At 67.6% G+C, this 21,087-nt stretch overlaps 2 protein-coding genes across 19 annotated transcripts in view; both read left to right on the top strand.

Annotated features, from left to right (window-relative positions):
• The first annotated feature begins 926 nt into the window (after positions 1-926).
• Positions 927-8,270, top strand: QTRT1 (queuine tRNA-ribosyltransferase catalytic subunit 1). 2 transcript variants are annotated; one of them, XM_075916143.2, is made up of 10 exons: positions 927-1,202; positions 1,874-1,942; positions 3,686-3,824; positions 4,854-4,932; positions 5,578-5,693; positions 6,091-6,229; positions 6,584-6,659; positions 6,760-6,869; positions 7,038-7,122; positions 7,663-8,270. In XM_075916143.2, exons 1-10 carry the CDS (start codon positions 975-977, stop codon positions 7,813-7,815), a joined length of 1,194 nt encoding a protein of 397 aa, XP_075772258.2. In that variant the 5' UTR covers positions 927-974; the 3' UTR covers positions 7,816-8,270. The 2 variants fall into 2 exon arrangements, with proteins under 2 accessions (XP_075772258.2, XP_075772259.2); XM_075916144.2 differs by having other exon boundaries at positions 955-1,040.
• Positions 8,271-10,932: 2,662 nt separating this feature from the next.
• LOC142824327 (potassium channel subfamily T member 2-like) overlaps positions 10,933-21,087 on the top strand; it is a 49,559-nt gene continuing 39,404 nt past the window's right edge. For 4 of the 17 annotated variants that reach the window (XM_075916179.2, XM_075916178.2, XM_075916174.2 and 1 more), the window contains exons 1-5: positions 10,934-11,241; positions 18,857-18,936; positions 20,100-20,202; positions 20,654-20,707; positions 20,777-20,825. In XM_075916179.2, the coding sequence (XP_075772294.2) occupies positions 11,153-11,241; positions 18,857-18,936; positions 20,100-20,202; positions 20,654-20,707; positions 20,777-20,825 (375 nt within the window). In that variant the 5' untranslated portion in view covers positions 10,934-11,152. Of the gene's footprint in view, positions 11,242-18,856; positions 18,937-20,099; positions 20,203-20,553; positions 20,708-20,776; positions 20,826-21,087 lie in introns of those variants that run through there. The other 13 variants (XM_075916184.2, XM_075916181.2, XM_075916188.2 and 10 more) reach the window with 7 other exon arrangements.

Genomic DNA, 21,087 nt, shown 5'->3' with positions numbered 1-21,087 from the left:
CCAGACCCAGCTGCTCTGGGACCAGGCTCAAGGAGCTGATTTCTCTGAAAGACAATAACTTGCCCTGCTGGGGGGCGGGGCTGGGGGGCAGAGCGGGGGACTGGGCTCTGGGGGGGAGGGGGATGCGGTGCTGGGGGGCAGAGCGGGGGGGGCTGGGCTCTGGGGGGAGGGGAATGCGGTGCTGGGGGGCAGGGCGGGGGGCTGGGCTCTGGGGGGGAGGGGGATGCGGTGCTGGGGGGCAGAGTGGGGGGGCTGGGCTCTGGGGGGGAGAGGGATGCAGTGCTGGGGGGCAGGGCGGGGGGGCTGGGCTCTGGGGGGGAGAGGGATGTGGTGCTGGGGGGCAGAGTGGGGGGGCTGGGCTCTGGGGGGAGGGGGATGCGGTGCTGGGGGGCAGGGCGGGGGGCTGGGCTCTGGGGGGAGGGGGATGCGGTGCTGGGGGGCAGGCCGGGGGTCTGGGCTCTGGGGGGAGGGGGATGCGGTGCTGGGGGGCAGAGCGGGGGGGCTGGGCTCTGGGGGGGAGAGGGATGCGGTGCTGGGGGGCAGAGTGGGGGGGCTGGGCTCTGGGGGGAGGGGGATGCGGTGCTGGGGGGCAGAGTGGGGGGGCTGGGCTCTGGGGGGAGGGGGATGCGGTGCTGGGGGGCTGAGGGGGGGCTGGGCTCTGGGGGGGATGCGGTGCTGGGGGGCAGAGGGGGGGGCTGGGCTCTGGGGGGGATGCGGTGGTGGGGGCCAGGGCGGGGGGGGGCTCTGGGCAGGAGGGGGGGTCACGTGGCTCTGGGGCACGCGGGAGATCCTGGGGGCGGGGCCTGGGCGCGTTGGGGAGCTCGCACGTGACAGCTGCTTTTTGTTCCCCCTATTTCCGCGTTGCCCCGGCAACGCCGGCGCTCGGAGTCACGTGACGCGTAGAGGCGCGTCGTTCCCGCGGGTCGCGTGGGGACCCGCCCCGCGATGGCGGCGTCACGTGACTCCCGGCCAAGATGGCGGCGCCCAGCGGCGGCCCGGCGCTGTCGCTGCGCGTGGTGGCCGAGTGCGGGCGGAGCAAGGCGCGCGCCTGCGAGCTGCGGCTGCCGCACGGGGCCGTGCCCAGCCCGGTCTTCATGCCCGTGGGCACCCAGGGCACCATGAAGGGCATCACGGCCGGGCAGCTGCAGGGGCTGGGCTGCCGCCTCTGCCTCGGCAACACCTACCACCTGGGCACGCGGCCGGCGAGTGACCCCCCCCCTCCCCCCCGGGCACGCGGCCGGCGAGTGACCCCCCCCTCCTCGGGCACGCGGCCGGCGAGTGACCCCCCCGCCCCCCTCCGGGCACGCGGCCGGCGAGTGACCCCCCCCTCGGGCACGCGGCCGGCGAGTGACCCCCCCCCGCCCCCCCTCCGGGCACGCGGCCGGCGAGTGACCCCCCCGCCCCCTCCGGGCACGCGGCCGGCGAGTGACCCCCCCCGCCCCCTCCGGGCACGCGGCCGGCGAGTGACCCCCCCCGCCCTCTCCGGGCACGCGGCCGGCGAGTGACCCCCCCCCTCGGGCACGCGGCCGGCGAGTGACCCCCCCCCCTCGGGCACGCAGCCGGCGAGTGACCCCCCCCCCTCGGGCACAGGGCCGGCGAGTGATTCCCTTCTCCTCCAAGGGGTCTTATCCTCCCCACACTCATCTGCCACCTGGCCATGAGTGACGCTCCCTGCCCCCCCCCCCCCGCTCCCACCTGTCTGAGAGACCCCAGAGTGTCCACTGTAGGGTCACACTTGTGGGAGGGTACCACCCTGACGGGAGGGGAGCCGGGTTGTTACCTGGGGTGTCTCCAGGGCTGAGTTGTGGAGAATCCCTGGGCCTGCATTTCAATTTCTAACCCTGCTTTTCCCCACCCCCCGAATCCCCCGCAGGGCCCTGAGCTCATCAAACAAGCCCACGGCCTTCACGGCTTCATGAACTGGACCCGGAACCTGCTCACGGTGAGTGGCCGGGCGAGGAGGTGTGTGCCGGGCGCCTGATCCCTGCGCAGGGGTGGCAGGTCAGAAGCCAGGCACTTGGGCAGCGTCTCCCAGGAGCTCTGGGAGTGAATTGGGGCACCTTACAGGGCAGCTGGACAGGAGCGGGGCCCCTATGGATCGCATGCCCACTGCATTGCATGGGAGGGTACCACCCCATGGTGCAGTTATTGGTCTGCGGGGGGCCATGGGAAAGTCAGCGAGTGTCCATGCCTCAGTTTCCCCACCTGTAAAGAGGGCATTGGAAGAAAGCTCATAGAATCATAGAATAATAGGACTGGAAGGGACCTCGAGAGGTCGAGTCCAGCCCCCCGCCCTCAAGGCAGGACCAAGCTCCGTCTACACCATCCCTGACAGATGTCTATCTAACCTGTTCTTAAATATCTCCAGAGAGGGAGATTCCACCACCTCCCTTGGCAATTTATTCCAATATTTGACCACCCTGACAGTTAGGAATTTTTTCCTAATGTCCAATCTAAACCTCCCCTGCTGCACTTTAAGCCCATTACTCCTTGTCCTGTCCTCAGAAACCAAGAGGAACAAATTTTCTCCTTCCTCCTTGTGACACCCTTTTAGATATTTGAAAACCGCTATCATGTCCCCCCTTAATCTTCTTTTTTCCAAACTAAACAAGCCCAGTTCACGAAGCCTGGCTTCATAGGTCATGTTCTCTAGACCTTTAATCATTCTTGTCGCTCTTCTCTGTACCCTTTCCAATTTCTCCACATCTTTCTTGAAATGTGGCGCCTAGAACTGGACACAGTACTCCAGCTGAGGCCTAACTAGTGCAGAGTAGAGCGGCAGAATGACTTCACAAGTTTTGCTTACAACACACCTGTTGATACAACCTAGAATCATATTTGCTTTTTTTGCAACAGCATCACACTGTTGACTCATATTCAACTTGTGGCCCACTATGACCACTAGATCCCTTTCCGCCATGCTCCTTCCTAGACAGTCGCTTCCCATCTTGTATGTATGGAACTGATTGTTCCTTCCTAAGTGGAGCACTTTGCATTTCTCTTTATTAAACCTCATCCTGTTTACCTCTGACCATTTCTCTAACTTGCTAAGGTCATTTTGAATTATGTCCCTATCCTCCAAAGAAGTTGCAACCCCACCCAGTTTGGTATCATCTGCAAACTTAATAAGCGTACTCTCTATCCCAATATCTAAGTCATTGATGAAGATATTGAACAGTACGGATCCCAAAACAGACCCTTGAGGAACTCCACTTGTTATCCCTTTCCAGCAGGATTTAGAACCGTTAACAACAACTCTCTGACTACGGTTATCCAGCCAATTATGCACCCACCTTATCGTGGCCCTATCTAAGTTATATTTGCCTAGTTTATCAATAAGAATATCATGCGAGACCGTATCAAATGCCTTACTAAAGTCTAGGTATATGACATCCACCGCTTCTCCCTTATCCACAAGGCTCGTTATCTTATTAAAGAAAGCTATCAGATTAGTTTGGCATGACTTGTTCTTCACAAAATCTCATGGGAGATTGCGAAGAGCTTAGATACACCCGTGCTGAGCCCATGGAACAGCTGAAGTAGATATGGGGGGGGGGGGGTCAGCCTGACGTGGACTCCTCTGTGCGTGGGTTGTACCCACGGCCGGCGGCTCTGGAATACGACTCTGCCCCCCCCCCTCCCCCCGGAGCCAGTGTTCTCTAGCTCTTGGTGGGTGTGTTTGCAGGACAGTGGCGGGTTCCAGATGGTTTCCCTGGTGGAGCTGTCCGAAGTGACGGAGGAGGGCGTCCGCTTCCGGTCCCCGTACAATGGGGAGGAGATCCTGCTGACGCCAGAGAAGTCTATTGAAATCCAGAACGCGCTGGGTAACTGGCGTTGTCTGGGCGGCGCGGGCTGGGTCTGCGTGCCAGTCACTGAGCACGGTGGGATCTCTCTTTAGACAGGCAGACTCCAGATTCAGAGCAGCCATGAACAGGGAGTGAGAGTCTGAGCTGGGATCTCAGCAGGGGGCACTGTCCCTTTGGAGGCAGCTACTGCGGGAGCAGGGTGGGTAACTCAGCAGGGGGCGCTCACTTGGGTGTGTTTATTATCCCCGTGCCCAGGGCAGTGCCAGGGAGCTGGGGGGGGTAAATGAGATCTCCCCTCCTGTGGTTCTCAAAGCTCCCCTTGGAGTCAGGGCTGTGGGGTGAGCCCGGACCAGACCACCCCCCTTAGTCCCCAGTCCTGTGTCCTATTGCTTGCTTCTGTGGGTGGCGTGGTGGCGTGCGTACTGCCTAGCCGGGCCACGGGCCACGTGGTGCCTGCCAGCTCCGAGTGGCCAGTTCAAATCCAGCTGGCGGCAGGATTGACTGAAAGGCGCCGCTGCCGTGGGCCGGTTGCAGAGTGGAATGAGTCTGGTGGGCTAGACCGTGTCAGTGCCAGCCGCCCTGGGGGGGTAATGGAATAATTTCTCCCCCCCCCCTGCCCCCTTGCCAGCAGCCATGGAGACAGCACAGAATTCTCCTTTCTGTCTGCAGGGGTGAGATGTGGGCTACATAACAGGCGTCGGCCTTCGTGGCTTGGCTCCTTAAAGGACGCAAACAGCCAGTGGGGGAGTGGGGAGGACGTGCTCTCCGGGACAGAGGAGATGGAATTACTGGCTGATTCCTGCAGAGGGTGCCCAGCCCCCTGCGACCCGGAGCAGAGGCTGGGGAAAGCGTTAGCTGCCTTGAAACTCCATGCTTGGTTTTCACGGCGCCCCAGAGCAGGCCAGGCCTTCAGAGGCTGGTTTTTCCATCCTCCCGCAGCTGCTTGGCTTGCCGGGCGGGCTGAGCCATGCCAGACAGAGCCCCTGTCCCCTGGAGCTATCCGTGAGTTGGGCAACGCTCAGCTTGCTTCTCCCTCGTTGCCCCCAGGCTCGGACATCATGATGCAGCTGGATGACGTGGTGAGCAGCACCGTCACAGGGCCCCGGGTGGAGGAAGCCATGTACAGGTTTGTGGCTCCCCCCGCCTGGCGGCTACACCAGCAGAACCTTCCCCAAGCCGCAGTAGCCGGATGATGGGCAGGTGCCCCGCTCGGGTCCCTCCACCCTGGCTGAATCCCTCAGCCCAGGAGCCAGGTGGGCTGCCAGGCTCCTTGCCCCCCGGAGGGGGTCGCCCCCACTGCAGGCGTTTGGCTCGCCCAGGTCACCCCGAGTGGGTTGGAGTCGTCTCTGGAGTCTGGTTTTGGTCGCCAGCCGGCCCTGACTGCGTGTTCCTCCTTGGTGGGGGCGGCAGAGAGAGACACTGCGGGGGCAGTCTGGCCCAGTGGGTAGGCCATGGGGTGAGAATCAACACGCCTGGGTTCTGCGGCCGTCCCACGACATCAGTTGCGGACTCTGTGCCTCGTTCCCCCTCGAACACGAGGCTGGTGCCCAGCCCTAGTTCCCAGCTGAGCTGTGTCCGTCGGGCTCGAAGCCGGGCCAGCGTGACGCCCCCCACGTCATGGGTGCAAACTGAGGCGCGGGGCGGTGGAGTGGCTTGTGCAGGGTGGGGCAGAACCAGGACCCAGCCCCGGCCCACAAGGTCCTGCTGCCTCGGACTCTCCCTTGGGGCCGCCGTGGGGTGGCAGGGGCTGAGCGGACCGGGGGTGTTGCAGGTCGATTCGCTGGCTGGATCGCTGCATCGCTGCCAACAGCAAACCCGCTGAGCAGAGCCTCTTCGCCATCGTCCAGGGCGGGCTGGACCCTGCCCTGCGCACCAAGTGCTTGGAAGGTAACGGACCCGGCTCCCCTCCCCTGGGAACAGCGGGGCTGGCCAGTCTGGGGCGACCGTGGGCAAGTCCCTGCCTCCCTCTGGGCCCCACTTCCCAGCTGGACACAGAATTCTCCCTGTGGCCTCCTTCCTGCCGAGCGCATCCACGCTGCGGGGAGGGGTCCGGTCTGGGGCCGTGGGAGCTCTGCGGAGCCTGACGCCCACAGAGGGGAGCCCCCAGCTGGCTTTGGGGTGGGAGGTGGCGCTGGGCCCGGGAGGGCTAACCCCACGGGACGGGCATGCCCTCGCCCGGGGGAAAAGCTGCACCTGCCCCGTAGCTGTGGAGACCCTGCGGAGGGTGTGGGCGGGAGCGACCCTGCCCGATGCCCTCCCCCCGTAGCTCTGGTTCTGCCCCCAGAGATGACGCGGCGGGACGTGCCCGGCTTCGCCATCGGCGGCCTGAGCGGCGGCGAGGCCAAGGATCAGTTCTGGAGGATGGTGACGCTCAGCACCGACCGTCTCCCCCGGGAAAAGCCTCGCTACCTCATGGGGGTGGGGTAGGTGTCCGCGCCGGGCAGGGCCTGCTCCCCCTTCCTCTGCAGCTGCCGGCTACGCTTGCCCAGCCTGTGGGGGAGCCCAGGGGTTTCAGACACTTGGGGGTAGGGTGGAGACCAAGGGGTTCAGGTGCTTGAGGCCTAGTGTATTAGCTGAAGCCTAAACATGGCAGCCTACTTGCCCACCTCCCTGGGGTAGCGGGAGGGGAGCATGGACCGCTGGCCAAGAGGAGGGTGCCTGGGGCTGGCCCCACCCCGCCCACGTGCCTCGCCCTGCCCTAGCACTGGGGTCCCGACTCCTCACCCCGGCTGTGCTGGGTGTCTGCTGGGCTGCTCTGAGCCGCCGTCTCCCCCCAGCTACGCCACGGACCTGGTGGTCTGCGTCGCCCTGGGCTGCGACATGTTCGACTGCGTCTTCCCCACCCGCACGGCGGTGAGTGGCTGGGCCTGGGCTGCCCCCTGCGCTGCCCCCTAACGAGGGGCAGCCAGCTGGGGGCAGCCCTTAGTGACCGGCCGGATCCTTCCCCTCCCAGCGCTTTGGCTCGGCCCTGGTGCCCTGGGGCTCCCTGCCGGTGAAGAACAAGCAGTTTGCCAAGGACTTCCGGCCCATTGACGAGAACTGCCGCTGCTCCACCTGCCGCAGGTGTGTGCCACGGGGGAGCCGGGAGGGGCTGGGAGCAGGGGGAGCGGCTGGAGGACAGAGCTGAGCCTGGCTCCAGGCAGTGGGCTCCCAGTGGCTCCCGAGCGCTGCCCCGGGTTGGTCAGCTCCAGCCGCCTGTGCCTCTCACCGGGTGTTTCTCCCCCGCCCCAGGTACAGCCGGGCCTTCCTGCACGCCCTGGTGCGCAGCGAGACGGTCGCCATGCACCTGCTCACTGTGCACAACATCGCCTACCAGGTGGGTCCCCGGCGGTTCCCCAGACGTGCGCAATGAAGTTTGTTCTGTGCACCAGCGGGGAGAGGAGGTGTGACTTGTCGCCTCCATGCTGTGCCCACCACAGAATTCCTGTGGCGGGGGTGGGGTTTGGGGACAAGTGTGAGGGTAAAGGCTCCAGCTCGGTGCGCAGGCTCTGGTGTGGGGCCGGGGATAAGGGTTTGGGGTGTAGGCTGCCCCGGGCTGCAGGGGGAGAGGGCTTCCCCACCTGCCTCTCCGTGACTGCGGCAGGCCCAGGCGGGGGCAGTCCCCCTCCCCCCCCCCAGCTCTGAGCATTTCCTGGTGCTCAATAGAAAGGTGTTGGCCATGCAGCTTAGTGAGAACCTGGGTCCCCAAGGCACCTGGAGCTGGGCCCAGCTGCCCTCCGCGCTGCCCAGTACCCACCTCCCTGCGGTGCTGCTGCCTCCTGCCCCAAGCCAGGTGGCTCCTAGGTGTGGAGTGAGCCTGCAGGGACGGGGGTCCGAGCTGTTCTGGGTCTAATTCCCCTCCCTCATGTGCCCCCAGCTGAGTCTGATGCGGTCGATCCGGGAGAGCATCGTGGAGCAGAGGTTCCCGCAGTTCGTCCAGGACTTCATGACGACCATGTACGGCAGCCGGGAGCGGTACCCACCGTGGGCCGTAGAGGCCCTGGCCTCCGTCCATATCACCCTGGAGTGACGCGGGGGGGTAACCCCCCCCTTAAACTGAGCTTGGAGCGGCAAGAGAATCTCCTCTTGGCCTGGATTGTTCCACCCTCTCCCTGCCCCACAGCAGCTCCTGCTCAGGCCCCTGCGTGCGGAGCCCGGCTGGCAGGAACAAAGCCTCCTGGAGGTCAAAACCTGGAGCCCAGAGCTCTGTGCAGGGGATGCTGGGCAGCCCTGGAGCCCTCCCGTTGGCGTGTGACATTCCCTGGGGCAGGAGCCGTGGCCCCTCTCCCCCCCGGGGTTGTGGGGGCCAAAGGGCTCAAACCCTGCAGCCAAGCTCCTCTCCAAGTGGGTGTCTGCTTTTCAACTTTTTTTACTGTCCCTCGCCCCTTGGGATGGGGTTGTAATTAACGGTTACTTTTTAACGAGGCGGGGTGGGGGCTGCCCCCAGGCCCTAATAAAAGCTGTGAAGCTGCCTATGGAAATCAACTCTTCTCTGGTCTGGTGGGTGCATAAAATCCCCTGCCCCCCGACTGCCTGCAGCTACGGGGCACCAGTGCCATCAGCGCGGCAGGGCCTGCACGGCGTGTGCCCCAGGACGTGGGCCAGTCCCCGTACAGTGTGGACAGGGGCGGCACTCCAGAGCCGTTCTGCCAGTCGCCTCTAGGCTGGGGCGCCCGAGCTGGCCATAGCAGGGTCCTCCCCCCACTGCTCAGGCGCACCTGCTGTGGCGAGGGGCGAGGGCAGCTGGCTCCCAGCGCTGGTGCTGCCCGCTTTGGAGGTGACACCAGCAGGAGCCATGGAAGTCCGGACGTGTTCCCGTGAATTGTCTCCATCTAGGTGGAATAAATGTTTCTGTGCAGTGAGGCATGTGGCAGTGTGCACCACCGGAGCCCCGCAGTGCGCCCGCCACACCAAGCTCTGGGCAGCTTTTACATCTCCCCGAGCGGCCGCGCCAGCCGCCGGAGCCCTGGAGGCAGGACTGGCCCCGGCTCTCTGCAAGCTTTGGGGCTCACCTGACTGTGAGGGGGTAGGGGAGGAGGCGGCTGCGGTGGCTTCCTGGCTGGGGGAGTATCCAGCCTGCATCTCCAGCAGCAGCCTGTTAATAGATTACCGCCCTCCTCTTCTCCCCCCTCCCAGCCCTGCACTCATAGCGGGGGAGGAAGCACATTCTGCTAAGACGACCCCCTGGGCCCACCAGGGACGTGGCAGCTTGTCCGTGCTGTGCCACAGCTTCTGGTGTGGCCTTGCCCCAGTTGTGTAGTCCCCGTGCCTCAGTTTCCCCACGTGTCCACTGGCACAAACAGCCCTGCCTGGAACAAATGCATCTGAGTGGGAGGGGGTGAACAGGAGCAGCTGCAGCCCACAGTGCGGGGGGGGGGGGTCCCCCACTTACTGATTTCTAGCGCCCTTCCGTACTCCCTCTCCTGCCTGCCCCATCCCCCCACCTGCAGCCTAGCCCGGGGGTTTCCCCAGGGATCTCAGCCAGATGCTGGCAATAGGAGGGTCCCCTGTCGGCCAGCAGGGGGCAGCAGGTGCTCGGCGAAAGCGGCAGCGCCCTGGCGGTTCTGGGCGGGGGTGCACACGGTAAGTGCTGCTCTCCCCCCCCCCCCCGCCCGAGGGGCCTCGGGGGGACACGTGGGGGGGGGGATCCCGAACTAGAAGAGCCCAGGAATCCGGGTCCCAGCCTCCCATCTCTAACCCACCCGACCCCACTCCCCGCAGAGCCGGGGGGGGGGGCTGCCCGCGCTCTACCCCCTAGACCGCACTGCCCTCCGAGCAGAGAGACCCTGGCTGGCCTGGTGGGGTCCCTCCGCCCACCCGCCCGCCTGGGGGGTTAGGATAGGAAAGCAGCCAGCTGCCCTGCCTACGTGTGGGGGGGGGGGGCGTGCACGAGCCTGGCCGTGGGCCCCGGCGGGGCTGGGGGGAAGGAGAGCCGCCCCTGGGCCGCTGCCGGCAGCCCTTACCTTGGGGCAGTGGCAGGGGCTTGAGGCTTTCGGGGTGGGACCCAGGACGGATCCGGTGCCGGGCTGCACCTGGGCTCATTGGCACCGGGGGGGGCTGAGGTGCCCGGGCCTAGAAGGGGAGAAAGGGCCCAGCGCCCAAGCAGGAGTGCACGTAGTGAGACACACTGCAGCGGTGCATGAGTGCGCCCTGCAGGCCCTGTGGCTCCACAGCCACCAGGAGGTGGGCAGTGGGGTGTAGGGGTTAGAGCGGGGGAGCCAGGACGCCTGGGTTGTGCCCCGGGAGGGGAGTGGGGTGTAGTGGGTAGAGCAGCGTGGGGGCTGGGAGCCAGGACGCCTGGGTTGTGCCCCGGGAGGGGAGTGGGGTGTAGTGGGTAGAGCAGCATGGGGGCTGGGAGCCAGGACGCCTGGGTTGTGCCCCGGGAGGGGAGTGGGGTGTAGTGGGTAGAGCAGCGTGGGGGCTGGGAGCCAGGACGCCTGGGCTGTGCCCCGGGAGGGGAGTGGGGTGTAGTGGGTAGAGCAGCGTGGGGGCTGGGAGCCAGGACGCCTGGGTTGTGCCCCGGGAGGGGAGTGGGGTGTAGTGGGTAGAGCAGCGTGGGGGCTGGGAGCCAGGACGCCTGGGCTGTGCCCCGGGAGGGGAGTGGGGTGTAGTGGGTAGAGCAGCGTGGGGGCTGGGAGCCAGGACGCCTGGGCTGTGCCCCGGGAGGGGAGTGGGGTGTAGTGGGTAGAGCAGCGTGGGGGCTGGGAGCCAGGACGCCTGGGCTGTGCCCCGGGAGGGGAGTGGGGTGTAGTGGGTAGAGCAGCGTGGGGGCTGGGAGCCAGGACGCCTGGGCTGTGCCCCGGGAGGGGAGTGGGGTGTAGTGGGTAGAGCAGCGTGGGGGCTGGGAGCCAGGACGCCTGGGTTGTGCCCCGGGAGGGGAGTGGGGTGTAGTGGGTAGAGCAGCGTGGGGGCTGGGAGCCAGGACGCCTGGGTTGTGCCCCGGGAGGGGAGTGGGGTGCAGTGGGTAGAGCAGCGTGGGGGCTGGGAGCCAGGACGCCTGGGCTGTGCCCCGGGAGGGGAGTGGGGTGTAGTGGGTAGAGCAGCGTGGGGGCTGGGAGCCAGCTGGCGGGCAGGGCCAGGCGCGTCTTGTGCCGGTTCCGGAGCCCGAGGGGTTAAGGACGCGCCGCGCGGGGGCCGCAGGTGCCGGGGGGGGGATCGGCGCGGCCCCTCCTGCCGGAGCCCGCCTCCCTCCGCCGCGGCTGCTCGGGGGCCGGAGCTTCCAGCGTCCCCCGGCCCGGGGCTCCGTGCCATGGGCTAGGGCCCGGCCGGCCGGTCCGAAGGGGCTGCCCCGCCGCTGATGGCCATGGCCGCCCGGCCAGAGGGCTGCGGGCTGCCCGGGCACCGCTGAGCCGCCCCGCAGCGCCAGCATGGGGGAGCTGGAGAAGGAGGTGCTGCCCCTGCCGCCGCGGTACCGCTTCCGGGACCTGCTGCTGGGCGACTGGCAGGCCGACGAGAGGTGAGGGGCGCCCGGGCAGGGCGGGCCCCGGAGGGGGGAGCAGCCGGTGCCCGCCCCGCGTTGCCAGCCCTCCGGGCTGTGAGCTGTGCCCGGGGGTCCTGGGGGCGCGGGGCTCGCTGGGGCGTGGCCCCCCTGCCGATGCCCCATCTCCTGCCTGCTGGGGGTCCCGCTGGCTGGTGAGGGGGGGCACCAGGACTCCTGGAGCAGGGGGGTCTCTGGCAGGACGGGGGGGGGCGCCAGGGCCGGGTGCCAGACTGTGCTGGGCAGCGAGGCGGGACACCAGCTGCCTCTCTGTAGCACCCTGGGGTGCGGCCCGGCTGGGGGGGGCGGGGATTTTCTGCACTGTGTGTGGGGCTGGCTGGTTTCCCTGGGGCTGGCGGGGGGCGGGTTGCGTGGCCCTGTGGTACGGAGGGCAGAGGGACCCTGTCTGCGTGGCTCTGCCTGGCATGCACTGGGCATGGCACGGAGCAGCCCCCGGCTACTGCAGGACACTGGGGGCTTTCTCCATGGCACCGCCTGGCGCTCTGGGGCACCGCCAGGACGGTCCTGCCCCTAGGGGCCTCCAATGCCCCCAGTCTGGCCTAGTAGGAGCCCCAGCTGGGCAGAAGCCAGGGCAGGGGTGAGTGTCTCTGGGCAACTCCCTATTCCCAGCCCTGCCTTGAGGGGTCCTGGGGGGATACGCCATCTCCACGGCTCAGGCAGGCTCCCGCATCTCTGCTGAGCCAGCCAATCCCCCCGAGACCACCCCGGGGTCAGCTGAGAGCTGGTGCCCCCTTGAGGGGAAAGGCCCCATGTCCCATTCCCCACCCCCTTGCTCTGGGACGGGTGGGTGGGGGGCACCGTAGGGCTGCCGGAGCAGGGGCTGCAGGTCGGGAGAGAGGGGCACCGGAAGGGCTGGGGGGGCAGGGCTGGTCTGGCAGGGACTGTGGGTCTGGAGTGAGGGGCACTGGGGGGGCTGGGCTGGCAGGGACTGTGGGTCCGGAGTGAGGGGCACTGGGGGGGCTGGGCTGGCAGGGGCTCTAGGGCAGGAGTGGGGGGCACTGGCAGGGCTGGGGGGGCAGGGGCTGTAGGGCAGGAGTGGGGGGCACCGGTAGAGCATACGTGGGGGGACGCCAGCATGGGGCTGGTTTGAGTCTGTTTTTCCAGGGACCCGAGTCTCGGTGTCTTGGGGGCTGTTGGGATCCAGCAGCTCTCAAGGGGTTAACAAAGCGAGGATCCCAGCCTGGGGTGTGGGGGGGAGTTTTCAGAGCTTCCCGGGAGCCCAGTTCCTCCTCCCCCAACCACCCACTCCCCTCCTGCTCCAAGCCTGCTTCCTGCAGCAGGCCCCGCTGTGACTGACTCTACCGCCTGATGGGGGGGGGGGGGGGTAGCTGCATCCTGGCTGCTGCAGGGAGCTGGGGGGTGGATACGGGATAGAGCAGATGAGCCCCCTTCAGCCTTCGCTCATTTGCCCCCATCAGGTCCCTCCCCAAGTGCCAGGCAGGACCGGGCCCCGCAGGCAGCGCTGGAGGAGAAATTAGGAGATCGCACTCCAGTGCACACTGCCCCCCCCAGGCAGAGTGAGCCCCCCCCCGCGGAGAGCTCACAAAGTGGGGCCGAGGCCCGGGAGCGATAAAGGTGTCGAGAGGAAACTGACTCGCCCTGCTCGCTTGGTAACAGCTGGGGAGAGACCCAGAGTCCTGAGTCCCAGGGCCCTGCCCTTCTCACCAGCCCATGCCCCCCACGCCCCTGGAATGGCATTCAGAGCCTCTCTGCATTTGGTCCCTGATGGACAGCCTGCCCCCCCCCCGCGCAGCCTGCCCCCCCCCGCGCAGCCTGCCCCCCCCAGCGCAGCCTGCCCCCCCCGCGCAGCCTGCCCCGCCCCCGCGCAGCCTGCCCCCCCCCCCCCCCCCCCCGCGCAGCCTGCCCGCCCCTGCCGTGCTGCGGAGCGCCCGGGGGGATAAACCTCTCGACTCGCTGAAGAAGGGAAATCAACAGCGCCACGGCTGTGCTGATGTCACACTGGCAGCACGCCCCCCACACCTCGGAGTGCCCCCCCTCACCTCCCAACCTGCCTCTTCCCATCCCCCGCATCCTCCCCAGTGGACGAGGCCTGGACCAACACGCTCCCAGCCTGCTGAGACTACAGGTCCCGACATGCATTGTTACCTCCCCTGGGTTTACGCTTGGCTAGTGACACAGCAGTGCATGCTGGGGGCTGTAGTTTCCACGGGTCGCGGCGCTAAGCACGGAGAACAGGGTGTCCCTGGGCGAGGCTGGGATCGAGACGTAGCAGGGGGCAGCGCGAGGGTGTGCCTGCGCCGTGCTTGGAGCAGGGAGGCTGGAAGCAAGAACTCCTGGGTTCCACCCCCTGGGGGTTTAGTGGGTGTGGGGGGGGTATTCAGGACCCCTGGTCCAGCCTTAGCTGTGAGAGGAGATGGGGGGGGGGGGCAGCGATTAGACTCGGGGAGGGGCTGGAGTTCTGGGTGCTAATCACAGTTCTGCAATTCTTTTTGTGCCTCAGTTTCCCCCTTGCACACTGTTGGTCACACCCCATCCTCTCCCACGCCGCTGAGCTGTGGGTCCTCTGGAGCTGAATGGGGCCCTGGCAGGAAGGCGCAGACCAAGCCTGGCCCGCGTTGGCACTGGGCCTCTTGGGATATTTGCCGCTGGCCTCCTGCTCCTAAGGGAACTGAAATCTTGCTGGTGCCGGCCTCCCTTGGCGGAGGTGTCAGTGAGCCAGGAGAGGATGGGGCAGGCTCTGCCTTCCTGCCCCTTGGCTCTCCCAGGGTGAGCTTGGGCATGCCCCTGCATCACCTCCAGCCTCAGTTTCCCCATCTGTAAAAGGGGGACAAAAATCCCTCCCAAGCCCAGTAGATAAGGAGCGGGCTGGGGCTATCTCACAGCGCTGTGGGGCTGGGCAGCCCCCACACGACAGGTCCCCCATCTCAGCGGCACGACCCTCGGCCAGACCCAGGGCTTGACATGTCCACCTTTTACTCCTCTGCTCTTGCCGGCTCCGCCCTGGGTGTGAGCTGAGTGGCCAGAGCCCAGGAGTGGGAGCCGAAGATAAAACGCCATCCCGTTTCCCAGGGCCGGCGGGGAGACCGGGAGCAAGGGGGGGGGGGGCTTTGCAGGCCCCGTTAGAATCAGCCGGGACGCGTGTGGGCGCATTTACCCAGCTTCTGCGCCAGGCTCTCTGGCCTGAGCCGTGCAAAGGGTCAGACCAGCTGATCACAACGGTCCCCTCCAGCCTTGGCCCCCCATGCGCACTGGCTGGCTCCCCTGTGCCCAGTACGCACTGCTTGCCAAGGCCCTCCGATCCCTCCCCCCCAGTGGGTCCCACGCACCCACCTGCAGCCCTTCCCCCCCAGCGGGGTCTGCTCAGGGTCAGGCCCCAACTTCCCGGAGTTCATCCGGAATGATGCTGGAGCCAGCGTCAGCCCTGAGGCTGTTCCCAGCAGAGGCCAGTTACGCTGGCCTGTGGCTGAGGCCGATTTGGGGCCTGTCCGGGTGTGATGTGCAGCGAGCGCCAGGGTGTCTAGAAGGGGGGGTGAGCCACCTGGCTGTTCTCTGAACCCCCCCCCCCCGCTACGGGGCGCTGCGGTGCAGAGGCTGTGGAGCACGGGAACGACTGGATTCGTCACGGGCAGGGGCTGCCGTCCCGGGGGGGTGCAGAGGGATGGGGCATCCGCGCAGGGCAGCACTTCGAGGGCAGGGCCTAGAGACCCTACAATAACAAACAGGCAGAGAGACTCCTGTGGGACCTGCCACAAACACAGTGAAGGTCCCGATGCAAATAAAGCGCTGTAATGGTCTGAGCACCCCACGAGGGCCAGTGCCCGGCTCCGCGCGCCCCCACGAGGGCCAGTGCCCCGCTCCGCCTACCCCGCTCCATGCACACCCACGAGGGTCAGTGCCCCGCGCTGTGCACACCCACAAGGGCCAGTGCCCCGCTCCGTGCACACCCACGAGGGCCAGTGCCCCGCTCCGCGCACCCCCCCATAACACCCAGCCATAAAGGCAAATCCAGCCTGTGCAGCCCAGTGTGCCCAGCCGTGTGGTGGGGCTGATGATGGTGCCAGTTCCGCCCCCTTGCTAGCAGGCGGGGGAGGTGTTTAACTGGCAAATTACTGTTTTTCTTGGACTGCGGCAGGCACGGGGTGCTGGGTGGGTGCTGCTTGGGAACACAGATGGTAGGAGATTCCCTTGGGCCGCCCACCCCTGTGCCACGCTGCAGTTCTGGCAAGGCAGAGCCAGCTGGTGCATTGCCACATGCCGCGCCTGGGGAGCTGTGTTCAAGGGTCTGGGCCCAGGGAGGCAGCTGCTCAGGCAGTGTCAAGGGTAAATTTGTATCCACAGGGAGAGAGGGTCTCCCCGCTCTAACCAGTGGTCCCCACTCCGCTCTCAGTGACAGACAGAACCCAGGTGTCTGGGAGTCCCGCAGTCTCGGGTTGCAGTGGCCTGTAAGATGCTCACAGGGATTCCCTGTGCTCCCCATGGGCCTTCCCTCCTCCCTGCCCCCCACCCGAGGATACGGGGCTTCCCCTTCTTCCCTGAGCTGCAGCCAGCTTGAAATACTCCTCGCCAGCACCAGTCTTTGTGCTAATCTTGCCTTCCCTGTGCAGAATAATTTTGTTACGTGCACTGAGGCATGTGCAGGTGTGCACCACCAATGGAAACAAACCCAAGCTGTGGGCACCTTGCTAATCGGCCGGGTGGCACTGGATTCTCCACAAGTGGCCAGCTTTCAGGGAACACAGGCCAGTGCCCCCTCCTGGCGGTGGGGGTGTCACAGGAGCACGGCTGCACAGGTGGTGGGCAGGAGACAGTAGGGCCGCGTGGGCGTTGCAGGTTTGAAGGGCACCGTACCTGACATCTCTGGCAACCAATCAGTGCCAGGCTGTAGAACTGTCCAGAGGCAATCAGCAGGTGGGTGTGGTATTATCCCTGACAGCCAATCAGAGTAAGAGTGGGGCACTGTGGGCAACCAATGAGAGAGTGCCTGTGGGTGGTCCCACACTATAAGAAGGATAAAGCCTGCGCCCCCCATCACTCAGTGCTGAGACCCCCCAGCTTGGGGGCTGCCCCCCGGGAGAGTCGGCCCCACCGGACTTTTGCTGCCTTGGTGGTGACAGGCAGCCAGGGTCTAGCCAGCTCCCTGCCCCCTGGTTCTGTTCCCTGACCCCCAAGGCTGAGCCTGGGTGCTGGGCCCCTCGGCCCCAGGGTGTCTGCTGGGGGGCTGCCGGGACCCGCCCGGCGAGGGGCCTGAGCGCTCAGGCGGCGTTAACTCTTGGGGGCCAGGCTGAGCCGTGCCCCGGCGACCGTCTGGGGCCCTGAAAGAGCAGGGGGGGGGGGGTGAGCCCCAGGCGGCAGCGGCCAGGCCACCGGGGGAGCTGCCATCACCCCCAGTTGCTCCCCCCACAGCCAGGGCAGGCCCCAGGCCCCGCGAGGGGAGAATGAAGCAGCCAGCCATGGGGCTGGTGGAGGGGCCCCCACCTCAGTGCGTTCGGGGGGGTCTCCTCAGCCAGAGCAGAGCCCCCTGGCATCACAGCTGCCCATAACCCCCGTTGCATCCTTCCCGTGGCTGCCTGCTCCCCCGCCCAACCTCGCCTTGCCTGGGGCAGCCGCTTGTGTCCCCCCCAGCGCCTGGCGTGGCTGCCTGCACAGACCCCCCCCCCCGCCCCTCCGTGCACAGACCCCCCCCGCCCCTCCGTGCACAGACCCCCCCCCACAGCGCCTGGCGCCCCTCCATCCACAGACCCACCCCCCCGCCCCTCCGTGCACAGACCCCCCCCGCCCCTCCATCCACAGACCCCCCCCGCCCCTCCGTGCACAGACCCCCCCCAGCGCCTGGCGCCCCTCCGTCCACAGACCCCCCCGCCCCTCCATCCACAGACCCCCCCCGCCCCTCCGTGCACAGACCCCCCCCAGCGCCTGGCGCCCCTCCATCCACAGACCCACCCCCCCGCCCCTCCGTGCACAGACCCCCCCCCGCCCCTCCGTCCACAGACCCCCCCGCCCCTCCGTCCACACCCCTCCGTCCACAGACCCCCCCGCCCCTCCGTCCACAGACCCCCCCCCCCAGCGCCTGGCGCCCCTCCATCCACAGACCCCCCCCCGCCCCTCCGTGCACAGACCCCCCCCCGCCCCTCTGTCCACAGACCCCCCCCAGCGCCTGGCGCCCCTCCATCCACAGACCCACCCCCCCGCCCCTCCGTGCACAGACCCCCCCCCGCCCCTCCGTCCACAGACCCCCCCGCCCCTCCGTCCACACCCCTCCGTCCACAGACCCCCCCGCCCCTCCGTCCACAGACCCCCCCCCCAGCGCCTGGCGCCCCTCCATCCACAGACCCCCCCCCCGCCCCTCCGTGCACAGACCCCCCCCCGCCCCTCCGTCCACAGACCCCCCCCAGCGCCTGGCGCCCCTCCATCCACAGACCCCCCCCCGCCCCTCCGTCCACAGACCCCCCCCGCCCCTCCGTGCACAGACCCCCCCCCGCCCCTCCGTCCACAGACCCCCCCCCCAGCGCCTGGCGCCCCTCCATCCACAGACCCCCCCCCGCCCCTCCGTCCACAGACCCCCCCCGCCCCTCCGTCCACACCCCTCCGTCCACAGACCCCCCCGCCCCTCCGTGCACAGACCCACCCCGCTCCTCTGTCCACAGACCCCCCCGCCCCTCCGTGCACAGACCCACCCCGCTCCTCTGTCCACAGACCCCCCCGCCCCTCCGTCCACACCCCCCCTGCCCCTCCGTCCACAGACCCACCCCGCTCCTCTGTCCACAGACCCCCCCGCCCCTCCGTCCACACCCCCCCCGCCCCTCCGTGCACAGACCCCCCCGCCCCTCCGTCCACAGACCCCCTGCCCCTCCGTCCACAGACCCACCCCGCTCCTCTGTGCACAGACCCCCCCGCCCCTCTGTCCACAGACCCCCCCGCTCCTCCGTCCACACCCCCCCTGCCCCTCCGTCCACAGACCCCCCCCGCTCCTCCGTCCACACCCCCCCGCCCCTCCGTCCACAGACCCCCCCCCCGCCCCTCTGTCCACAGACCCCCCCCCCCAGTACCCCGTACCCAGGCACTTAAACAGCACCGGGAAAGCTGGGGTGGGGGCAGGAATCCCTTGGGCCATGGAGGCAGGGGCTGGGGGGCAGGAGTGAGGGGCTGTGGGGAGCCCAGGGGCTGTGGGGAGCCCAGGGGCTGGGGGGCAGGAGTGAGGGGCTGTGGGGAGCCCAGGGGCTGGGGGGCAGGAGTGAGGGGCTGTGGGGAGCCCAGGGGCTGTGGGGAGCCATGGGGCTGGGCGGGTCTCCCAGCCTGGGCTCTGGATGTGTTGGTTTGAGGGGGGCCAGCGGGCCCCAGCAGGGCGTCCTGGGCCGGGCCGAGGGCATTGCCGGCTCGTGAAGCAAGACAAGGGGAGCCCAGCGCCCCGGGGGGACAGGCTGGGGGTGCTGGGCCGGGACTCAGCCGTCTGGGCTGGCCTCCCGCTCTGCCACCGACTCCCCGGGGGGACGTGGGCGAGTCACTGGTCCTGCCCTGCCTCCCCAGGCGCTGCGGGGACCAGAGCCCCTGCACTGCCCTGGGAAGGGGGTGCCCTCGGGTGCTGCCCCCCGCTGACCCCTCCTCCCTCCTGCAGGGTCCAAGTGGAGTTTTACGTCAACGAAAACACCTTCAAGGAGCGTCTGAAGCTCTTCTTCATCAAGAACCAGCGCTCCAGTGAGTGGCTCGGCCCCTCAGCCCCCGCCACGGGCGCTTCTGGGGGTCAGCAGCTGCTGGCTGCCGGGACCCCAGCGGGGTCTGCCCGGGCCTCGGGAGATGGGGCTGAATCCCAGCTCAGAGCCTCTGGGAACCACCTGTCCATCCCCGTCTCCGCTCGTCCCGTGGGCGCCCTGACTTGCTGGCACCCGGCTGGCTCTAGCTCAGCCCTGGAAGGGGGCTTGCAACAGGGATCCAGGACTCCAGGGTTTAGCCCCGACTCTGGGAGAGGAAGTACAGTCTAGTGGTTAGAGCATCAAGGGCAGAGTGTTGGGAAGGGGAGTCACGTCTAGTGTCTGTTCACACCAGAATGAGGGGCCCCAACGAAATGAACAGGCGGCAGGGTTACACCAAACCAAAGGCTGTTTTTCCTCACGCAGCACACCATCAACCTGGGGAACTCCTTGCCGGAGGATGTTGTGAAGGGCAGGACTTTAACAGGGTTCAGAAAAGAGCTAGATCCATTCATGGAGGTTGGGTTAATCAATGGCTGTTGGCCAGGCTGGGCAGAGACGGGGTCCCTAGTGTCTGTCAGAGGCTGGGAATAGCTGATCGAGGAGGGATCCCGTGGTGATTCCCTGCTCTGTTCTCGCCCTCTGGGCACCTGGCACCGGCCACTGAGGGCTGACAGGGCCCTGGGGGTGTCTAGACTGCAGGGGCTTTGCAAACACTTCCCGTGTCTAGGCTGCCGCCGCGTTCTTTTGAAAGTCAATCGAAAGAGCGCCGCAGTTTTTTCGACGGCGGAAAACATCATTTTACGAGGAAGACGCCTTTTTTCCAACGTGGGGGCGGGGCTCTGCCAGCAGGGAGGGCGGAGCCCAGCGGGGCACTGGGGCGCTGCCCCTCCCCCGCCCGGAGGGGAGCCCAGCGGGGCGCTGCCCCTCCCCCGCCCGGAGGGGAGCCCAGCGGGGCATTGGGGTGCTGCCCCTCCCCCGCCTGGAGGGGAGCCCAGCGGGGCGCTGGGGCGCTGCCCCTCCCCCGCCCGGAGGGAAGCCCAGTGGGGCGCTGGGGCGCTGCCCCTCCCCCGCCTGGAGGGGAGCCCAGCGGGGCGCTGGGGCGCTGCCCCTCCCCCGCCCGGAGGGAAGCCCAGTGGGGCATTGGGGCGCTGCCCATCTCTGTTCCAGGTTTGCGGGTGCGTCTCTTTAACTTCTCCCTCAAGCTTCTCAGCTGCTTCCTCTACATCATCCGGGTGCTGCTGGACGACCCCGAGGAGGGCCCCGGGGGCTGGTGAGTGCAGCCCCCCCCAGGAGAGACTAGAGCCCCCCACTGACTCTCCTGGGCGAGATTAGCCCCCCCTCACTGAATCCCCCAGGAGAGACTAGCCCAGCCCCCCCCCCCCGACTCTCCTGGGCCACATTCGGCCAGTCTCCCCTCCCCCGCTGGGCCCCCCGCTGCAGGTGGCCTGGAGAGACAGCACCACGGGGCCAGGAGCTGCCCAGAAGCGGGAGGGGGGGAGAGGTCGTGTGTCCCCCCCCCCCGGAGGCCCCCACGTGCCTCGTTACCCAGAATGCTTTGTGCTGCTGAGACTAGTTTCCCCTGTGGACCGGGGGCGGGGGCGGGGAGGTCACTGGGGGGGGCTGGAGCCAGGCCCCCCCCCCGGTGCCAGCCTGGCCTGGGCGGAGGTGGCCAGGGCTCCGAGTCGCCTGCCTGTCTGTCTCCCTTGTCTCCTGCTTTCCAGCTGGGGCTGCCCCAAGCTCAACCTCTCTGCTCAGCCCCTGGCCCGCTTTGACTGGTAAGTGCCGGGCGGGGGGGCCGGGCCAGGCGCTCTAGGGCCGCGCCCCATGGGGCTTTTCTCTTCCAGGGCCCCGATCGTCTGGGTGAATCGGCCGCTGCCCCTCTGGGGGCTGCAGGTGAGTGCGGGTCTCCGGGGCTCAGCGTCTGTGCACGGGGGAGCTGCTTGGGGGTCTGGTGGACACGGGGGGACTCGGGGACGGGGCGGGTCTCACCGGTTCTCGGGGGAGGGGACTCGGGGGGGGCGGGTCTCACCGGTTCTCGGGGGGAGACTCGGGGGGGGGGGGGTCTCACCGGTTCTCGGGGGGGGAGACTCGGGGGGGGGCGGGTCTCACCGGTTCTCGGGGGGGGGGACTCGGGGGGGGGCGGGTCTCACCGGTT

This window comes from Pelodiscus sinensis, chromosome 31 (assembly GCF_052426305.1).
Source record: "Pelodiscus sinensis isolate ZL-2025 chromosome 31, ASM5242630v1, whole genome shotgun sequence".
Taxonomy (NCBI): domain Eukaryota; kingdom Metazoa; phylum Chordata; order Testudines; family Trionychidae; genus Pelodiscus; species Pelodiscus sinensis.
The sequence above is the reverse complement of the archived record's forward strand: the minus strand, read 5'-3'. Positions and strand labels throughout refer to the sequence as shown.

What these genes read in the sequence shown, in the direction of transcription:
- QTRT1 (XM_075916143.2), top strand. Translation starts at nt 975, where the DNA reads ATGGCGGCGCCCAGCGGCGGCCCGGCGCTGTCGCTGCGCGTGGTGGCC. An exon ending in GGACCCGGAACCTGCTCACG is followed by an intron (nt 1,943 to 3,685) that starts GTGAGTGGCCGG and finishes GTGTGTTTGCAG; the next exon opens with GACAGTGGCGGGTTCCAGAT. An exon ending in TGAAATCCAGAACGCGCTGG is followed by an intron (nt 3,825 to 4,853) that starts GTAACTGGCGTT and finishes CGTTGCCCCCAG; the next exon opens with GCTCGGACATCATGATGCAG.